General features: G+C 36.4%; 1 protein-coding gene across 1 annotated transcript in view; it reads right to left on the bottom strand.

Annotated features, from left to right (window-relative positions):
* PTPRD (protein tyrosine phosphatase receptor type D) overlaps window positions 1–17,864 on the bottom strand; it is a 1,348,716-nt gene that overhangs the window by 103,892 nt on the left and 1,226,960 nt on the right. The window contains exons 23-29 of the mRNA XM_075138097.1: window positions 16,882–17,075; window positions 15,004–15,030; window positions 12,536–12,653; window positions 6,919–7,506; window positions 6,389–6,489; window positions 5,229–5,488; window positions 388–478 (exon numbers count right to left, since the gene is read on the bottom strand). Coding sequence (XP_074994198.1) covers window positions 388–478; window positions 5,229–5,488; window positions 6,389–6,489; window positions 6,919–7,506; window positions 12,536–12,653; window positions 15,004–15,030; window positions 16,882–17,075 — 1,379 coding nt within the window. The remainder of the gene's footprint in view (window positions 1–387; window positions 479–5,228; window positions 5,489–6,388; window positions 6,490–6,918; window positions 7,507–12,535; window positions 12,654–15,003; window positions 15,031–16,881; window positions 17,076–17,864) is intronic.

The following is a 17,864-nucleotide window of genomic DNA, read 5'->3' as shown; positions in this document are numbered from 1 at the left end:
ATTGCAATTTAGCATTTGTTACAGGCTTAGTAAACACCCCACTAATGAACCAGACCTTTATTAGAGTTCATATCATTGGTGATTAAGCTTTTGCTGACAACTCATTTCACCTCCTGCACTTTTCCATTACGCTTTACAATAGGAAAAGAATAAAATATTAATGCCAACAAAGATCAGACACTTTGTGTGCTTTATTGCAACTTAATGTCTTTATTGTCTTCTAATTTAAGTAATTTGAACTTTTGTTTCAGTCCCCATAGACTAATTCAAATATAAATATAAAATATACTGACAACCAAAACTTCTAAAACTGGTGAGTTAATCACATACCACTAATAAGATTGTATCTTTAATAAAGAAGATGACGACAACAAAAACATACAGTACCTCATCTAGTTCCATTTCATCTGGACTCTCCCATGGTTTGATAAACTTTCCACGAGACCTCTTCAAAGGCACAATAACTATGTAATAACCTCTGTAAAGGAAACAGTTGGACAAAAGTGAAGTTGAAGGAAAAGGAATAGATAAATTGATGGAGTAGGTGTCTGTTCAGTGGAACTTAAAAGAACAGCGGTATGTTGAGAGCAAACTTTTTCACACTATTATGCCACTGCAGCCTTCCAAACATAGTTGTAAAGATTCACGCTCTTGAAACCACATCCAGTGTAAAACATTTGACAAACAAATGGCAGTAATTACCTGCCTTTTCATGTAAACATATAAATATGTATAAGAAACTTTAATTACAATGTTCTAAAATGCCTACATGTTTGACTGCAGTTTATTATTTCATTTGAAATACAAGAGCCATGGGATATTTGTGCCCTGTCACCATCACACTGGGAAAAAAACCCAACCCCCTAAATTGAAACATATTACCATGTATTTAAATCTCAATTATCACCCCATCTTCCCCCATTTTCATGTATAATCAGAATAGTAGGTTAGCATAAAGTGTTTGTTGATGCCAATACTATTAAAACCAGAAAATAAAGAAGACATAGCATACACTCCACCCACACAGTCTTTACTTTTGAGTATCAATCACCATCAGCTTTATCTACTTAAGTATTCTGTTCACAGTCATAGAGAAAAGAGCTTGATGTATGCTCTCTTCACAGCTAGGATTTGCAAATTACATATATCAGTTTTCCTCAGAAACATTTTCCTGAAAATATTTTCCTCCTCCCCCCCATGGAGACTAGTAAATTATACTTTCTAGCATAATAGAGATAAGGCACTTTCCTTGTTTCCCTCACAAAGCCTGGATACACGTCAGACAGATCCATAATTTCACATTAGTGTGAGGAAAGAAGCAGTAGAATCACAACAGCAGGACATCCAGGATGGTATAATATACATCTTCTTGATAAACACACTTGTCAAAAAGTCAAGCATTCTCCATCTCAGAGGAGAGGGAAAGAAGCTGTTCTCCTTTGTTTCTAGTAACAACAGAGCTTATTTAGAAAGTGTCTCTGGCTCTCCATTATGGAAGATAATTTTTATGTCCCATGGACCATCTTCTTCTCTTCCAGTCTGCCATTTTTTACAGCCTATTCAACCTTCTGCAGCACTGACTATTCATTTTACTCAAGCAATGCAGCTGAAAAACCTGAAGTAATTAATAAAAGACAGTCTACAGAAAAGGATTTGCCTTACAATTGATCAAAAACTATCTCTATCTAAACTGACTCTATAAACTATCTTTCTTCCGTACCAGTGCACGCCATTGGTCCATTTTAATGGTCTCTTCTTAAATAAAGCTCGTTCCCATAAAAGAAATGTAACAAAACTTTGGATTTTTAACTGCCGTAGTAAATGCACACATTTATTAATTCTTGTGTTAAGAAATTTGAGAAGTTTCTCTGTGGAAATGCTGAGATCCAACAAGAGATGCTGGAAACAAGAAGTGCGGGCCACAGTTTTTTAACTGCTGCTCACTTGTTGTATTCCAGTATTTAAATTAAATCTGCAGCATGCATTCTTATAGTAACAATATGATAAATCATCTTTTACACCGATGTTCTTATTCAAAACTAGCAAGGCTGGTTGAACTCAGTTTTTAAACCTGAGTATGTATTTTAAAAATTCTTTGGTTACATGAATAACAGATCCTAGTGAATTCTGCTCTATCCATGTATACAATAACTAGAACCTACATACCTTTTCTTTAACAGATGCCTAAGAATCAAGACAAAAAGCAATTGAGAATTCACCCCTATATGTCTTTCAGACATCAAAGATACATCTGCTGGATGAACTCCACACCAGTCTCTTACTTATCCTTTTTTTTTCTTCTTCTTCTTTTTCTTTTTTAAGCTAACAGTGTCCATACTTTTTTTTCAATCAAGGAACATCCAGCATGTAAATGTTACTTTCACACTCTTTCACACTTTCTTCATGCATTCCTCCCACTCATAACTTTGATCATCCACTAAGACTTTCAGCATATACAGAGTATTTTAAAGCTGAAAGCACAAGTACATCAACAGCAAAAGGAAAAATGAAACTGTTCACATAAATACACAGTGCTGCAAATTGTTAAGGACAACAAAGTTCTGTTATTTCTAGCTAACTCCAGAAAATGCAGCATCTCTTGAAAAACTTGTTTTATTATTTGTTTTATTATTTGCTTGTTTGTTTTGAGGATTTTTTTTTGTGGGGGAAGGGTGAGAAATGGAATGTTTGCTTGGATATTGCTTGAACTACTGAGTATTACAAAGGCCAAAGTCTTCCATACAACTCTGGTTTTACCTAAGACTTTGCAAAGATGGACGAGATCCAGAGAAACATTAACTGTCCTTTAGACATAAAAATTGCTTTGGATTAGCCCAAAATACTACAGGAAAATGAAGAAATTGCTCACTTGAGATGACACCAGCAAAAGAGATCCATTTTACCTAGCATAAAGTGAGCTCTGCTCCAATTTGTATGCTGTATCACCATCAAACATTGAAATAATGAAAATTACTTCTACCATCTTTAATAAATTACAAAGGATCTTATAACATTACCCTCAATCCCATTAGTATTTACCTATAATTCATTAGAGGAAACCATTAACTGTTTCACCTTCTGTGTAATTAGTATTATTGAAAGATTCTCAGTGTATAGTACTTCATAGTAAGATGGAGACAATCATGAGCATATGATGTACCCACAGAGGAACAGCAACTGTAAAAATGTCAATATAGCTACTACACAAAATTGTTCTTCCCATAGAAAGACTATAGTTGCAGTAATCTTACTTATTCCAACAAGCATCAAGTAAGATTTTTCCGTTCAGTATGTAGTTGCTTTGGTATGCCTCCTTCCAAGATCAAGTCAATCTTTTTTTTGTTGTTTTGTTTTTCTATCTGAAGCATGATCACATCTTCTTAGAAATAGATATAGAAAGAGGAGATACATTATTTGCAAAATTGGCAGTTGGACCCCATAGGTTTAATGTACCTTTCCTGATGTTACTTAGCCTTTTACACCACATAAAAGGAAGGGCATCAGCTCTTTTTCCATTGCTATCTTCTGCTATTGTTTGACCAGCTACCCTGCACTTTTTTCTCTGTGTGAATGCTCTGCCTCATAAATCTTCTTTGACTCATTCCATCTTCAGCCTTCCTTAGCTGCATTTGTTACTGACCGCATCTTACTCAATCTAATGATAATGGCTACATTTTTCAGTTTTTCATCCTTTTAATGTCTCAAAGTCATTTCTTTCTTGACCTCACCTCCCTCAAAATCCTCTGTCAGTAATGAAAAAGGGGAGCAGCTTTCTACAAAGCCGTCCGTAAAAATTCACCAGGGAGAGAACAAGTTGAATCCCCAACAATATTTAATGACTTGCTCATTTTCCTCCCCATTTCCTTTACATTACACATGGGAACCTTATAGACCAACAGGAATCACTATAAGCAGAGTAATAACACTTATTGATTGTAACATGCCTCATGTTTTCTTGGCAAATCTTTATTGTCTAACCTTTCTAATCCCTGCTGACTGTGTGCTATCAGCTCTTTAGTCCTATTTCTGCTATTTAACTCTCCACAGCACCTTTTCCCCCAAAATCTAATAACCTCTAGTAAACTCTCTGCCAAATTTTCAGCAAAATCTCCTGTTTTCTTTCTGGGACCAGTGGAGAGGATCTGAGATTTTTCTTTTCATAAAAACCTTCATAATTAATTCATCCGAATTAATATAAGTGTAGTAACAATTCTTTAAAACTCCAAGTAAATCTGGAATGCCTGAGTCTGAGTACTCCAAAGTGCTGCAGCATGGTAGCTACCCATCAATGGATTATCCATTCTTCTTGTTGTTCAAAACACAACTGGCTTCCTTAATCCCTCTTTGCTATTTGAAATCAGTGATGAAACGCAAAAGCATTCTGAGAAGCACCTACAAACTGAAGGACAATCCTTTTCCATATATTTCCATCCAAATTTTACTCAGTCTTATATACTTGGCTAAGTGACAAACTTATAGAATAGCTCCAGCTGGAAGGGACCTACAATGATTGTCTAGTCCAACTGCCTGACCGCTTCAGGACTGAACAAAAGTTAAATTATTAAGGGCATTGTCCAAATGCCTCTTAAACATTGACAGGCATGGGGCATTGATCATCTCTCTAAGAAGCCTGTTCCAGTGTTTGACCACCCTCTCGGTAAAGAAATGTTTCTTAATGTCATCTGAACCTCCCTTGACAGAGCTTTGAGCCATTCCCACGCATCCTGTCACTGGATCCCAGGGAGAAGAGGTCAGCAGCTCCCTCTCCATTTCCCCTTCTCAGGAAGCTTTAGAGAGCAATGAGGTTGCCCCTCAGCCTCCTTTTCTCCAAACTAGACAAACCCAAAGTCCTTAGCCGCTCCTCATACTTTGCAGCCTTTTCACCAGCTTTGTTGTCCTCCGCTGGATGCATTCAAGTATCTTAACCACAGAATACGGCATTTGTTCTTGTTTAATTTCATGCCATTGGTGATTGCCCAATGCTCCAATCTGTCTAGATCCCTCTGCAAGGCCTCTTGTCCCTCGAGAGAGTCAACAGTGACTCCCAGTTTAGTACTGTCAAATATTAGTCCAATATTAGTCCAAATACTACTGCAGAGTGCTGTACTCTCTGCACCGTTATGAAGAATAAAGCCCTGGTTCACCACTACAGCTCTAGATTTTATTAACAATAGGAATAATCATCTTTCTGGAGATAAAAAACAGTGGTATGTCATTCATTCACTCACTTTATATTCTCATTTGAAGGTACTTCTGGAAGTTCCACAGTTATCATGCCATCTAAGTTGGTCTTTCCAATGAAGATTGGCTTGGTGCGAAGCACGTCTGGTGCAGTCTTTGCTGTCACTCTGTGCTGAAGACCCCCAGCACTATTCCCTCTGTTCGTCAGCACAAATGAATATGATGTCTCTGGCTTCAAGTTAGTGATCAGCTTTTGAGTAGCACGTCCATCAACCTCCACCACCATTTTCCCATCATCATAAAGGATCTAAGTTAATACATAAATTGAAGGTGGTTTTGGTTACTAAGAGAAGGCAACTGATACTGTCACGCTGAATTCAGGAATGAACATAGCTATAAATTTAAAATGAAAGTTACTGGGCATTTTAGGCTGTAAGATAGTACTGAATTCACTACTGCAATTAAACTTCTCGCTTTCAGGGGAAAAAAAGAACTACATTAATTTAAAGAGGTGTAAGCACTCCTAAAATCCAATTTAACTTATTCAAATTCAGTAGTTTTGCTTGAATCCAGTATTTATATCAAGGCACACTTGTTGTTAAAGGTACCTTGACTTTTTCATTCACACTCCTTATTTAGAAAGGTTTTTGCAACATCTAGTTCATAAAATACTGATCTTCAATCTTCACTCGCCACTGCCTGAGATGACACAAATGATGAAGAATGATGCAGAAGAAAGGCCAGCCAGACTACAGATTACATTGAGTCTCTTTATCTGGCTAATGCTATAGTTAGTGGAGTAAAAATGTTATAAAGCAAAAATGCGTTGTTGTAAATGTGAGGAGACAAAAACCAAAATGGTATTCAGTTACAGTCATTACAGAAATGATTAAAAAAAAAAAAGAAAATTATTCTTTCCTTTCACTGTTTTCTCTAAAATATAGTAGCAACAAACTACAAATTAGCAAGGTGTTCATACCATGCCTAATAACCAGTGTGAGCCTGACTTGGAAATATTGCCACAACAGTGGAAAGCTCATATTGCCAAACGACTGAATTTAACAGTTTGGGTCAATATTGCTGATTAGTTTGCATTCTTAAATACAACAATACCAAAAAAACCCATATATTCAGTAAGCTACTCAACCAGATGAATGACATCCTCTAGTTTCTGCATTGTCTCTCATACAAATGGAAAGTAACTTACTTTGAAAGGCAAGGCTGAATTGTAATTTTCTGGAATTTCCCAGGACAGCAAAACAGAAGTCTTCATTACTGCTTTAACATGAAAATTTTTTGCAAACACTGCTGGAAAAAAAGAAACAATGTATATAAACAAAATCTTGGAGCTTAGATCTTGTCATATTTCCACTGCTACCTGGGAGTATTGACTTTCCATTTAGGTCAAAACACAACAAGGATTCAATTCTCCTACCTGTTTGTTCATATTTAAATACCACGTTTTAACTCATTCTCACTGTTATCTAGTGACAACCCAACACGTACATTTTCCTTACCTGAAAAAATTGTGAAGATGTTAGCCAGAACTTGCTTGGCAAGGGACAACTGAATTCTAAGGCATCCAAAACATATTAAGATTTACATACTTTACCTTTTGTGTTTGATGAACCTATTTTTATGAATGGGCTGGTCAGTTTTATTTACAGCTTCAAAAACACTGATATCCAAAGATCGATACTCCTTTAAAGGTCAACGCCATAAGCAGACAAATCCTACCTTGATCCACGGGTAGTGTCCTGAACTGGACACTTGGACTATATGGACCAGGCCCTTTGCTTGTGTGCGCACGTACTTTTACATCATATGTGGTATCTGGTTTTAAGCCAGAAAGTGTCATAGTGGTATCAGCAGGAACAACAGGGAGTTCAACTGGCTGGTAAGCAACATTGATATCTCTGTACAAGATGGTGTATTTGGTGATAATGCCATTTCTCTCTGCCAAGAGTGGCATCTGCCAAGTTAATTGAACTGATGTAGCAGTAGAGCTTTCCGAGTGAAGATTTTGGGGAAATCCACTGGGTACCTCTTCAGGAATAGAAATCTCTTTAACCATCTCCTCCCCAAAGCCCACTTTATTTCTAGCTGAGAGCCTGAAGACGTAAGAAGCTCCTTTGTGAATGTCTGTGGCCGTGAAGTGGTCTTCCTTCTCTGAGAACTCCATGGTTGTAAATGTATCCACGTCTTTGCGACCAAACTTCAGGCGATAACCCTGCAGCGGGCCAAAAGTGTCCACAGGAGGGTGCCACTGAATTAGAGCCGTGTTCATCTGTGTGTGGCTAATCACAAGCCGAGGTTTGCCTGGAACTGTAGCACAATGTTATTTAAAGATGATAAATACAAACAGAATTGCATGTACAATTCTCGAGGCTAGTTTTAGCAGGAATAAGGATAAATTTTCTCTTCCCTCACTCTTAGTTCCACAAATTACTGCCTTATGGAAGAAATCATGTCTACCTCCTGCACTATTGAGTATAATGAACTAGGATATTAAAGCCATTTACTGTTTGTTGTTTTCTTCCCTTGCCATTATTTCTAAATACAGAGAACATTCAGAGGCACAGGACTTAGGAACACAAGTCAAGAAGTAAAACTTCATACAGACATCTTATGAATGTTTCTGTCTCACTTACAAATCCTTGTTTGCAAAAAAAGAGTATTGTCATAAGTATTCATTAATTTAATCCAAGGCACATTTCTGCCATTCCTGTAAATGGAAAAATAATTAATAAGAATAATAATAGTAGCAGTAGTAGTAGTAGTAATAATAATGGAGAAATTACAAGTGTCTAGGTGTGTCTAACATAACTTTTGCCATTGATAGTTAAAATGTGGTAGAAGGGAAGTCAGACCAACCTTGTCATCAACAATCATTACTACGTATGATAGAAGCCCATCATCATTCCACTCTCCATACAAAAATCACCTCCAGCCTGGGCTGTTTCAGCTTGGGGCAGTAGCACAGTTTGGAATTTAATGTCTTGATTGTCCTGGCTTATCACATATGATTTAGTTTCCAGCATGGTCTTTGCACATGAACTGGATTTCTTCTGAAGAAGACTAAATTGGAAGCTCTTAACCTGCACACTAGATACTCTTAAATCCTTAATTGGGACCTATTAGTCCAAAGTGATGATTTATCTTTCAGAGAAGTTCAGATTATAAGTGTGGTGAGGACATTCATACAGGAGGATTCAATTAGCCCTAATCGAGGGGGAAATCCCATTATACAACTTATATGGTGTACATTTTGCTCTCAATTGCTCTCATTTACGGTTTCTATTTAATTTACACATTTATTTTTATTTATTCATTTATCCATATTCATTTATATACATATATATTTCATTTATATTTTCATAATATTTCTATTTCAAAATAGTCTGTTTCTATTACAATGACTTATTTGATAACAAAGCATAACCATAACTATTTAGAAATTTGGTGTTCATTGTGTACCAATGCCTGACAGGTCAAGAGACTAGAATAGTTTTGGGAGTAGTAGTGCCATGATAACATAGTCTTTCATGACGGCTAATTAGTTCCATCCACATTCAAAGCCTTCCCACGTGAATGTAACTGCTGCACTGTGAGCTCTGGTTCCTGTATTTAAACACTTCAATGGATTTTATTACTTATCTTCAGTTCTCAGGCACCCAGGCAATCAGATTCTTATTGTCAGAAGTTCTGACTACCATTCCGTAATGAATTAGGAATAAGGAGGGAGGAATGGCATGGCTTGAAGAAAATTCTGCATTTAATAAGCTCTTTCCTCATTATATCTGTCGTAAGTCATGACAATACTTCTAATTGCATACAAACTTATAGCTAGTTTTTAGATAAACTTTCCAAATATCCTCCCTTTTAAATGTCTAGTTCATGTGCAAGTATTATTCCTAGGAATTTTTTAAGTTTTCTCCTACACTTTCTGCTGCGTAAATAATATCTCTCTGACTAGTTCTGACTTTTCCTTATTGATTATTATGAGCTTTTATGGAACAAAGAAAAGGCTGTGAAGGCCTTTTGCAGGACATATTTTTCTCTACATTATAACTATTACTGAAACCAATGGAGCATATGAAAGAGAAGAAGAGTCCACACAAATAGAATAATAACTCCTTCAGCTTTCTAGAGGAGAGATTGCTGGAATGTGTTACTAAATTATTTTTGTTATAATTGTGTTTTTTTCTTGTGGCAGATCTCACAGTTAGAACTATTTTTTAACCTTTGTGGTAACTACAGAGAAAGAAAGAAATTACTACTTGCTCTTGATCAGAACAGCGGAACTAATAAAGCTTACTTACCCAATAAAATACCCTGTGATTAAAATGGTAAATAACAATGGTCACTTTTTTTTTAATATGGAGTCTATCTGATTTTGTAAAATGTATGAGTTTCCTTTTTGTTAACACGCAACTATTGATAGAGAAAGAAAATGTTTTTTTCTCTCTCTTTTTATTTCCAGAGAGCTTTCAGTTAACATTTTCTTTTAGTGTGATCACTTGTGAATATTACAGTCTTGTAGGACAAATGGCAGGATTCTGTGCAGTCCTATATACAGTAGCGTCATGGAATAGCTCTGTTTGGAAACTTCTTCTGATAATAATACCTGAATTTGCCATGAGCCCAAATGAAGTGAAATTGCCCATGAAAAAATGTATTCCCTGATCTAGTGAAGTCTACGTCCGTTACCACACAGCAAGATGTCCCTCACACACCCCTTTGCAACAGTCATTACACGAAACACTTGTAATGGCATGTCATTACTAGTAGAAGCTCATGCAAGCTGCCTTTGCCAAATTACCCAAAGTAATTTGTTTCTGTTAGCTGCTATACAATACACCGCCGTCTTGTAAATTTTCTCCTCTTAGCTGAAATCTGTATTTCAAGAGTGCTGTCCAGTACAGAGAGTAAATTCCAAATAATGGACAAGCTGTTGTGCTATGAGATTCTTCAACTACTACGACCCAGAAATTAAAGGCCTGAATAAATTCTCTATAAAAATTGCATGATATCACTGACTAGTAAGTCTTTTTATCAGTCTTGTTAATCACATATTTTGCAACTTCTGCCCCAAGTAATTTAAAATTTTCAAATACTTTGACAGTAACATTTTTTCTTCCATCTGATTTCAAAAGCTAGAAAAGGAAACAATATAAGACAAAAATACACTCTGGAGTGAAAATATTAACCACACTCGGTGACTTCACTAATAACTGCAGTTACCATACTGCAGGCTCACTTACATTTGGTGAATCTTTCCTGTCTAAAAATGTAAATGATGCTTTTGTATCACTAACTGAACACAGCTGAATAGTTACTTATCATCTGAATAGCTTACGAATAGAAAGCTTCCCCAGTAAACATTTAGACTTTATTCTCCTTTCATATCTCTTATGGATATAATCTCATTCTAATACAGCTGCACCTGACTTAAACCTTTAAGAATTAGACTAGAAAGTCAGGCTAGAAAGTAATTTGCTTTATTGTAGTATTTGAATAGCACCTTTTCAGGAAAAAAAATCAAGTTGAAACTCTCAGAGAATAGGAGGGTGTATTTCAGACCTACAAGCCCCTGGTATTAATGCATCATTCCTTCACCTGCCTGATGTATTCTCATAGAAAGACAGTGAGCTGGAAACTCTTGGTACTGACTGTATTTATTGTCTCCTTTTTCAGAAACCTGCATATGAATTTTCCTTACAAAAAGAGTTCAACCACGGCAAGCTGTAATAGCAAATGAAGAGGTGTTCATACAACCTGGAAGGTATGAAGGAGCAAAATGGTAACTAGCTGTTATCCTTGTGACCAGGAGCAAACATTACTTGTCCACAGGATGAAGCAAACAGCAAGAACAATACATATTACAAATGTAATATGTATTACATTTATAGGCATGCCTCTGATTCTCAATTGCGTTTCAGTCACTCGGGGTTTTATGGGACATGGGATTTGTTAGTCTTTCTAAAGTAGAAGCATCAGAGATCTTGGAAGAGTGAAATATGAATAGTCAATAAGGCCTAAATGCACAGAAGCTTTAAGTTTTGCAAGCAGATTTGCATAGTCTATGTTTATATCTGGAAACTAATCAAATCATAATCTATATAATTGTGTTTATTTAAATTGGGAACTGAACTTTAAAAAGAATAATGGATCAAGTATCTTTTTTCTTAAATCAAGTTCAAATGTGAGCTAGAAGTAGATATCACTTTTTTTCCCAGACCATAAGAATTCAGGAAAGATATGAAGTTGGAGGGTAAATTTCAGCATCAGTCACGAGTAATGAATAGAAGATGCTCTAAGATCTGAAATGAAACTGTATGGTATATCTAGCCACAAAGACTGAGATTTTTCCAAAGAAGCTGATGAGACAAGGATAGAGATGTTTCTGATATTAGTACAAGATGTGCTTTACATTCAGTGATTCAGTATAAATATAAATACATATGCTTTTTGGACTTTATATATTAGCATAAACAATACATTGTTATTAAGAGAGCTTGTAATGGTGCTACAAAGGTTTCCATGTGATTGTAATGGAATATCCTCAATGGCTACGCTACAAAACCCAGAAAATGAACACCTATACGCTGTGAACTCCTGTAGGTGAACACCACACTAAGGCTGTGGTGGTATCATTTGGTTAAGCTGTACCACAGTGAACCATTAAATTTAAAAAAACTTGTTCCTCATCTAAAAGCAATTCAGTTTGTCCCATCAGTGCTAACTGAATCAGCTGAATTGGTCATGCAGTTAGATACTCACCATCTAGTACCACCTGTGATCAAATGCAGACTGAACACAATGGCATGGTGTATTTTGCACTTATGCCTCAAATTGCCACTGAAGCAATATGGGTTTCGGAGTTTCACTGACTGGACTTTCATTCTGTTTTCTAATTCTCTGCTTTAATAATCTTCTGAGGTAAGTTGTGACTGCCATACAGATAGGTTCTTTCAATGTTCTTACTCACAGGCAGCAGCATTGCTGCTCTCACAAAGATCAGGAAAGCCTTTTGCACGATTTTCAGATATCCTTCTTAGCTCTGAATTTCTACTTTTTCCTCTCCAAGAAGACACCAATCAGAACGGAAGAGCTGCTAGAAAGTATAAAGTTAAATACTACATTTTCGCCGCATCTTGAACTGAGAAAGGGACAAAGGGGGACACTGGTTCCATTTTTATCTAAATAAATGAGGGGCCAAATACTGAAACAGAAAATTCTATGTCCTATAAACACTTTTTACACAACAGGAGACTTCCAAATAGTAGGAGCAAAACACTAGCAGGAAGAGTCAAAGGTTTAATTCAGAGATTAATGGGTATGTGAGTATTACCTGCACCAGTAGTAGATACGAGTTTGGGCTTGCTGCGTGCTCCATCACCTTTTGTTGTATAGGCTGTCACAGTGAAGGAGTATGTAGTTTCAGGCTGAAGCCCAGAAATTATCATTTCCTAAGATGAAATAAAACAAGAACAATTTATTAAAAATAGATTGTTTTTCAGGAGATCATGGAATCCTTCAGACAACCCCTGTATATTACATACAGTGCACACGTTTTTGTGCTAACGGCAGTGATAGCAAGCATTTGAGGGCACCAACAAACTGTTCTGTGTGGAATAATTCATAATGCAAGGTGTTTCACTCACTTAAGCAATAAAAGACAGCACACTTCTAAATAGCATGCCTCAGGTAGCTTAAGGCACAAGGCCAAAGGCTTAGTGGTGTGAACAGTGAATAAAGCATTCTGAAATGCTTTGCCTGAGAAATACTACTGATATTGTGAAATGCATGCATATGTAGATATGAGAAACTCCATTTAACTTAGTCATTTACAGGACATTCACTGATATAGTTATAAAATGCCTAGTAAGACAAGAGTTGCATTTGTAACCACACTTGGCAACTAATGATGGTTTAGCTGAACAAGAAAGCCTTGTTACTTTCATAACACTTTCATTGCAACCTGTGTCACTGGTTGGATTGTGCATCTAAATATCTCAAAGGACTTTAGAAACAACTCACTCTTCAGGTCTAAAAGATCTACCTAAAACACAATTAAAAATCTGGTCAGAAGATAAAACTGACGGCCCTCAAACATTCATCAGCTCCAAAACAAGTAGCTCTTCAGCTAGTACAAGTGAACGGTAGGAAGATCAAACTGTACATGTCAAACCAAGTGGAATCTTTTTACACATGTGCATGCAAACACATGTATACACACACATAAGATGGTGAAGGGTCAGCCACTGAAATGAATTAAAGTTATGTCATGCTATAAGGGCAGCCAGAGGAATTTAATCCTTGACACTCATGATATAAATAAATTTTATAAGCAAATATAAAAGGACAGTATTTGGAGGCAACTGACTGGCCCGAAGCTCCTGACTCATCAGCTTCCAGTCTGTAACCACTGGACTACTCCTTTGCATTTTCACATGCCTGAATGAATCTACACAAAATTTCACTGCTGCCAGAGAGATGGTATATTTATGCATCTAGAATAAATAGCAAATGTGCAATCATACATCCTTCAGATGCAACAACCATAAAAGTTAATATAAAAACTATGGGTCGGACCATCCACAGTAAATGGATTTTTCAATAGTGGGTATAAGCTTAGTACAGATGTGATTAGATTTCAGCATTGTATTTAGTCAGTTATTAGCAATATAAAAATAACAAGTAATGATCAGAAGGAGAGGGCAAAATAGCTCATAGAATCATAGAATCATAGAATCATAGAATCATACAGGTTGGAAAAGACCTCTAAGATCATCGTGTCCAACCGTCAACCCAACACACCATGCCCACTACACCATGTCCCTAAGGGCCTCATCTACACGTCTTTTAAATACCTCCAGGGATGGTGACTCCACCACTTCCCTGGGCAGCCTGTTCCAAGGCCTGACCACTCTTTCAGTAAAGAAATTTTTCCTAATGTTCAATCTAAACCTCCCTTGGCGCAACTTGAGGCCATAGCTCAAATAAAATAAAAACACATTAAAAAAACCTACAAAAAAACCCCCTCCTTAGACTCTATCTCAGAATTGAATTGACCCTAAAGGCCAAAATCTGTAAGACAGACTTCTCATCTTTCCTAAGGAAACTGCACCTGATATTAACAAAATATAATTCTAAAAGGCAAAAAAAAAAAAAAAAAATCGCCATTTAAACAGTGATGAAGATATTAGCCTCATCTAAAACAAACAGTACTTCAGGATGTAAAAGATATGATTGCATGCAGTTTTGTTGTTTTAAAAGTGTGATTTGGATACAGCAAACACTATTACTTAGGCATAAACACTACAGGGCATTTGGCTTTCCTGATAGCATACAAAATACATTTATCAAATTACCAAAAAGAAAGCACAACTGACTTCAACTTTCAGCTACACAAAAAAAGTTAACCTTAAAATGAATACAGAAATATCTGAGTATTGCTATGCAACTCTGAACCATTTTTTATTGTTCTAACATATTCTTGTAGAGAGGAAATTGTGAGGCAAAGTTAGTGACAGCCATCAAAAAGAAGAAAACACAAATTCTGTACATTTTGGCATCATGCTAAACCCCAGAACAAGCAAGCAACAGTAACCCCCACTCTCCCTGGGAAAAAGAAAAAAAAAAAAGAAAAAAGTGCCATAAGGGATGTTAGCAGCATGCGTTTGTGCAAATGATGAAAAAAAAGAAAATCGAAGAAAACTCAAAAAGAAAAGGAAGTTACAAGCAAACAAGCAAAAACGAAAAAAAAATCCCAAACCCAACACACACTGTTTTTCTGGCCAGTCAAAAACTACTCACATGTTCAGTAGTATCATCATATTCCCACTGATTGAGAGTAAAGAATGTTGAAAGGAAAAACAAAAGAAATGAAGAGATTTGTAGCCTGGTTGAGGTAATGTTTTCTTCTTAATAGTAAAATAAATATGAAAGATGCCTGGGAAAATCATGTACAATTTGAATAAATTGTTTAGAATCACGTAGAATTTGGCTAATGAAATCAGGCCAGGCATTTTTAATTCTATTTCTGCTCTCCCTAAAAAACAGAATTAAAGGCTACTTTGTCTATTTAATCATGTTAATAGGCTGTATGCTTAAGTTTACTAAATTAATCGAATGCCTTATTCAAATTAATAGCAGGATTTTTTTAGTCTTGAAACCTAACCACACTGATCTTTTACCATCAAGGTCTTGATACTGCACAAGCCTTGATCACATGCATTATAGAAATATGACAGGCAGGAAGGAGAGGCGGGAGGAGAAAGGAGGTGACTATCCAGAGTGAACCAATGGCAAACAGGCAGGTCAAAGCCAAACTAGGCAAAAACAGAAATACGACTTTTGTCTTTATGATATTTGGGCTCCAATCTCTCATCTAGTCTCCGTTTCTGACCTTCTAGTGTTTAAAATTATTTTAAACTACTACCACACAGAGGTTGAAAGTGAAAATCTGTTCAAGGAATGGGAGAACTAAAGCACAGCAGCATATCCTTTTCCATCTCCTCTCCCTTTTCCCTTTCCCTTCCCAGTTCCCCACCTGTATCCATCTTTCTCTCCACTGAATTTAAGCTGTAAGAACACCATGTTTTGCAAAATAGATAAGTAAATACATCTAGATAGATAGACAGACAGACTGGCAGGTAAAACTGCAACAAAGACCTCCACGAACAGAGACAACACTTTGAGAATAGGGTCATCAGCAAAATGTAGATGTGGGAGAGCTGTTCTCAAAAAAGGTACCTGCAGAGCTGAAATTTAGAAATAAGACTGGAAGAAGAAACAAAAGAAGCCAAAATAAAATGCTTAAGAGGCAAGTTTATCTCTTTACTTTATGCTAGGTTGATAATTTCTTATCATTTCCAGTCATTCGATAAATTGAGAGCTAGCAGTGAGAGGTGTGTACTTGATAATAGTTTCAATGTAGGATGATTCCTCCAGTACCAGGAGCTTTGGGAATCTTCAGTTTTACAGAGCACTAGTGTATCCCAATCAGTAAAATCCTATTTTTAGAAGCTTTTTAAACTTGATGTGATCAGGCTTTTGTTTTCATCATGTCTCATAATTTATAAAACAGAGGGGAAATTTTGCAATATAAGTAACCTGATACCTATTTAAACTAAGCTCCTCATTTTATTGCACAGTTATTGATATGAATAATGACAGGTATAAATACCTTGGTGATTTCTAAAGTTGCACTAATAAATTCGTTTCCTGTGAAACGTGTGGCGAGGTGGATACGCGCTAATGACAGAAACACTGTAATAATGGGCTAATACAGGCTTCTAATGATTCTAGGTTCTGCACTGAAACAAAGAAATATCAGGTGGGTGGATCAGGCAGTGCACAGTTTGCTACATTGACTGTGACCTGGCTCAGATCTCCCTGATGCTTTAAAACTTCAGAGCATAGGGATAGGGTGAATTCTCCAGGTTTAAGGGAGCCAGCAGAATCACAGAGCTTAACAGTTAGTTGCACGCCTATGCACAAAAGGGTGCCTATGTTTGGCCCAAGAACCTTTAAATGTAGGTATTCTGAAAAAAAGTTGTTAAATAGAGATAAAAAAATGTTAGCTGGTAGGCTGAAATATAGAAAGAAAAAAAAAGGCAGTTGTGGATAGCTCTCTGGTACACAAAATATTTTCACTGTAACCTAGAAAAGAACATAAAATGCCCTAATTACCTGTGCATCAGCCAGCATGATGTCCTTCAGCATGGGCTGACCCTTTGGCTCTCCATTTTCTATCCTCACGTAGTGGACCTGGTATCCTCGGATCTGACCATGCTGCTTATTGGGTACAGGCGAGCGCCATGACACTTTAACAGCAGTAGAGTTGACAGCCTCTACCTCGACTTTGCGAGGAGGACCACTAGGAACTGGAACAACATCATTGGACAGAAGAGAATTACACGCACCTGCCCCACCCAAGTCTTTTGCTTTCTTTTTAAAAGGGCAGACTCACTATGTTTTCTTTGAAGAATACAAATTGTTCAACAAATGAAAATGCTCAACCAATCTGCTCTACCTTTCAGTGAAAAGATCAAAAAACATGACTGATGCAAAAAATGGAAGAAAAAAGAGTATTAGAGAAATAGAAAAACATGTAAAAATGTACAAAAGCCAAGGAAGATGCTTTGAGATTCAAAGCATTATAGTACAAAGAGATATTTTAATAATTGAAATAATACTACTACTACTACTAATAAAACCACAAAAGATTTCAAAAAAAGGTTCCCTTATTTTTGTTTGCTAAGTTCTGTGTTTCATTTTTTTTTTTTCAGTAGTACAAAAAGGAGGCTGATAATAGGCCTGTCTTCTGTCACTTTCAAGCATGGAAGAAAAGAAAATGTGTGGAGCATCAGTTTTCCAAGATCAAAAACAAAACTCAAAAAAAAAAAACCCCAAAAAACCAAATCAAAAAGCACAACATGGAACAAGAAAGCAGTTAAAACCAAAACCAAAACCAAAACCAAAACCAAAACCTGAAAAAAAGTTCACAGACATAATTGTTTAAAAATAACAATGACTGTAAAATCAAGGAAAAGGCAGGAAGATTTTCCCTGAGTAATTTTTGTGTTAAAGGAGGAGCAAGAAGGATATATATGGGCTCAAAGGGGCAGCAGATTCATGTCACTCACAAAAAGGTACTTTCTGTTAAAAAAAAA

Source organism: Calonectris borealis, chromosome Z (genome assembly GCF_964195595.1).
Source record: "Calonectris borealis chromosome Z, bCalBor7.hap1.2, whole genome shotgun sequence".
Classification (NCBI taxonomy): domain Eukaryota; kingdom Metazoa; phylum Chordata; class Aves; order Procellariiformes; family Procellariidae; genus Calonectris; species Calonectris borealis.
This window is presented reverse-complemented; position numbering and strand designations above follow the sequence as displayed.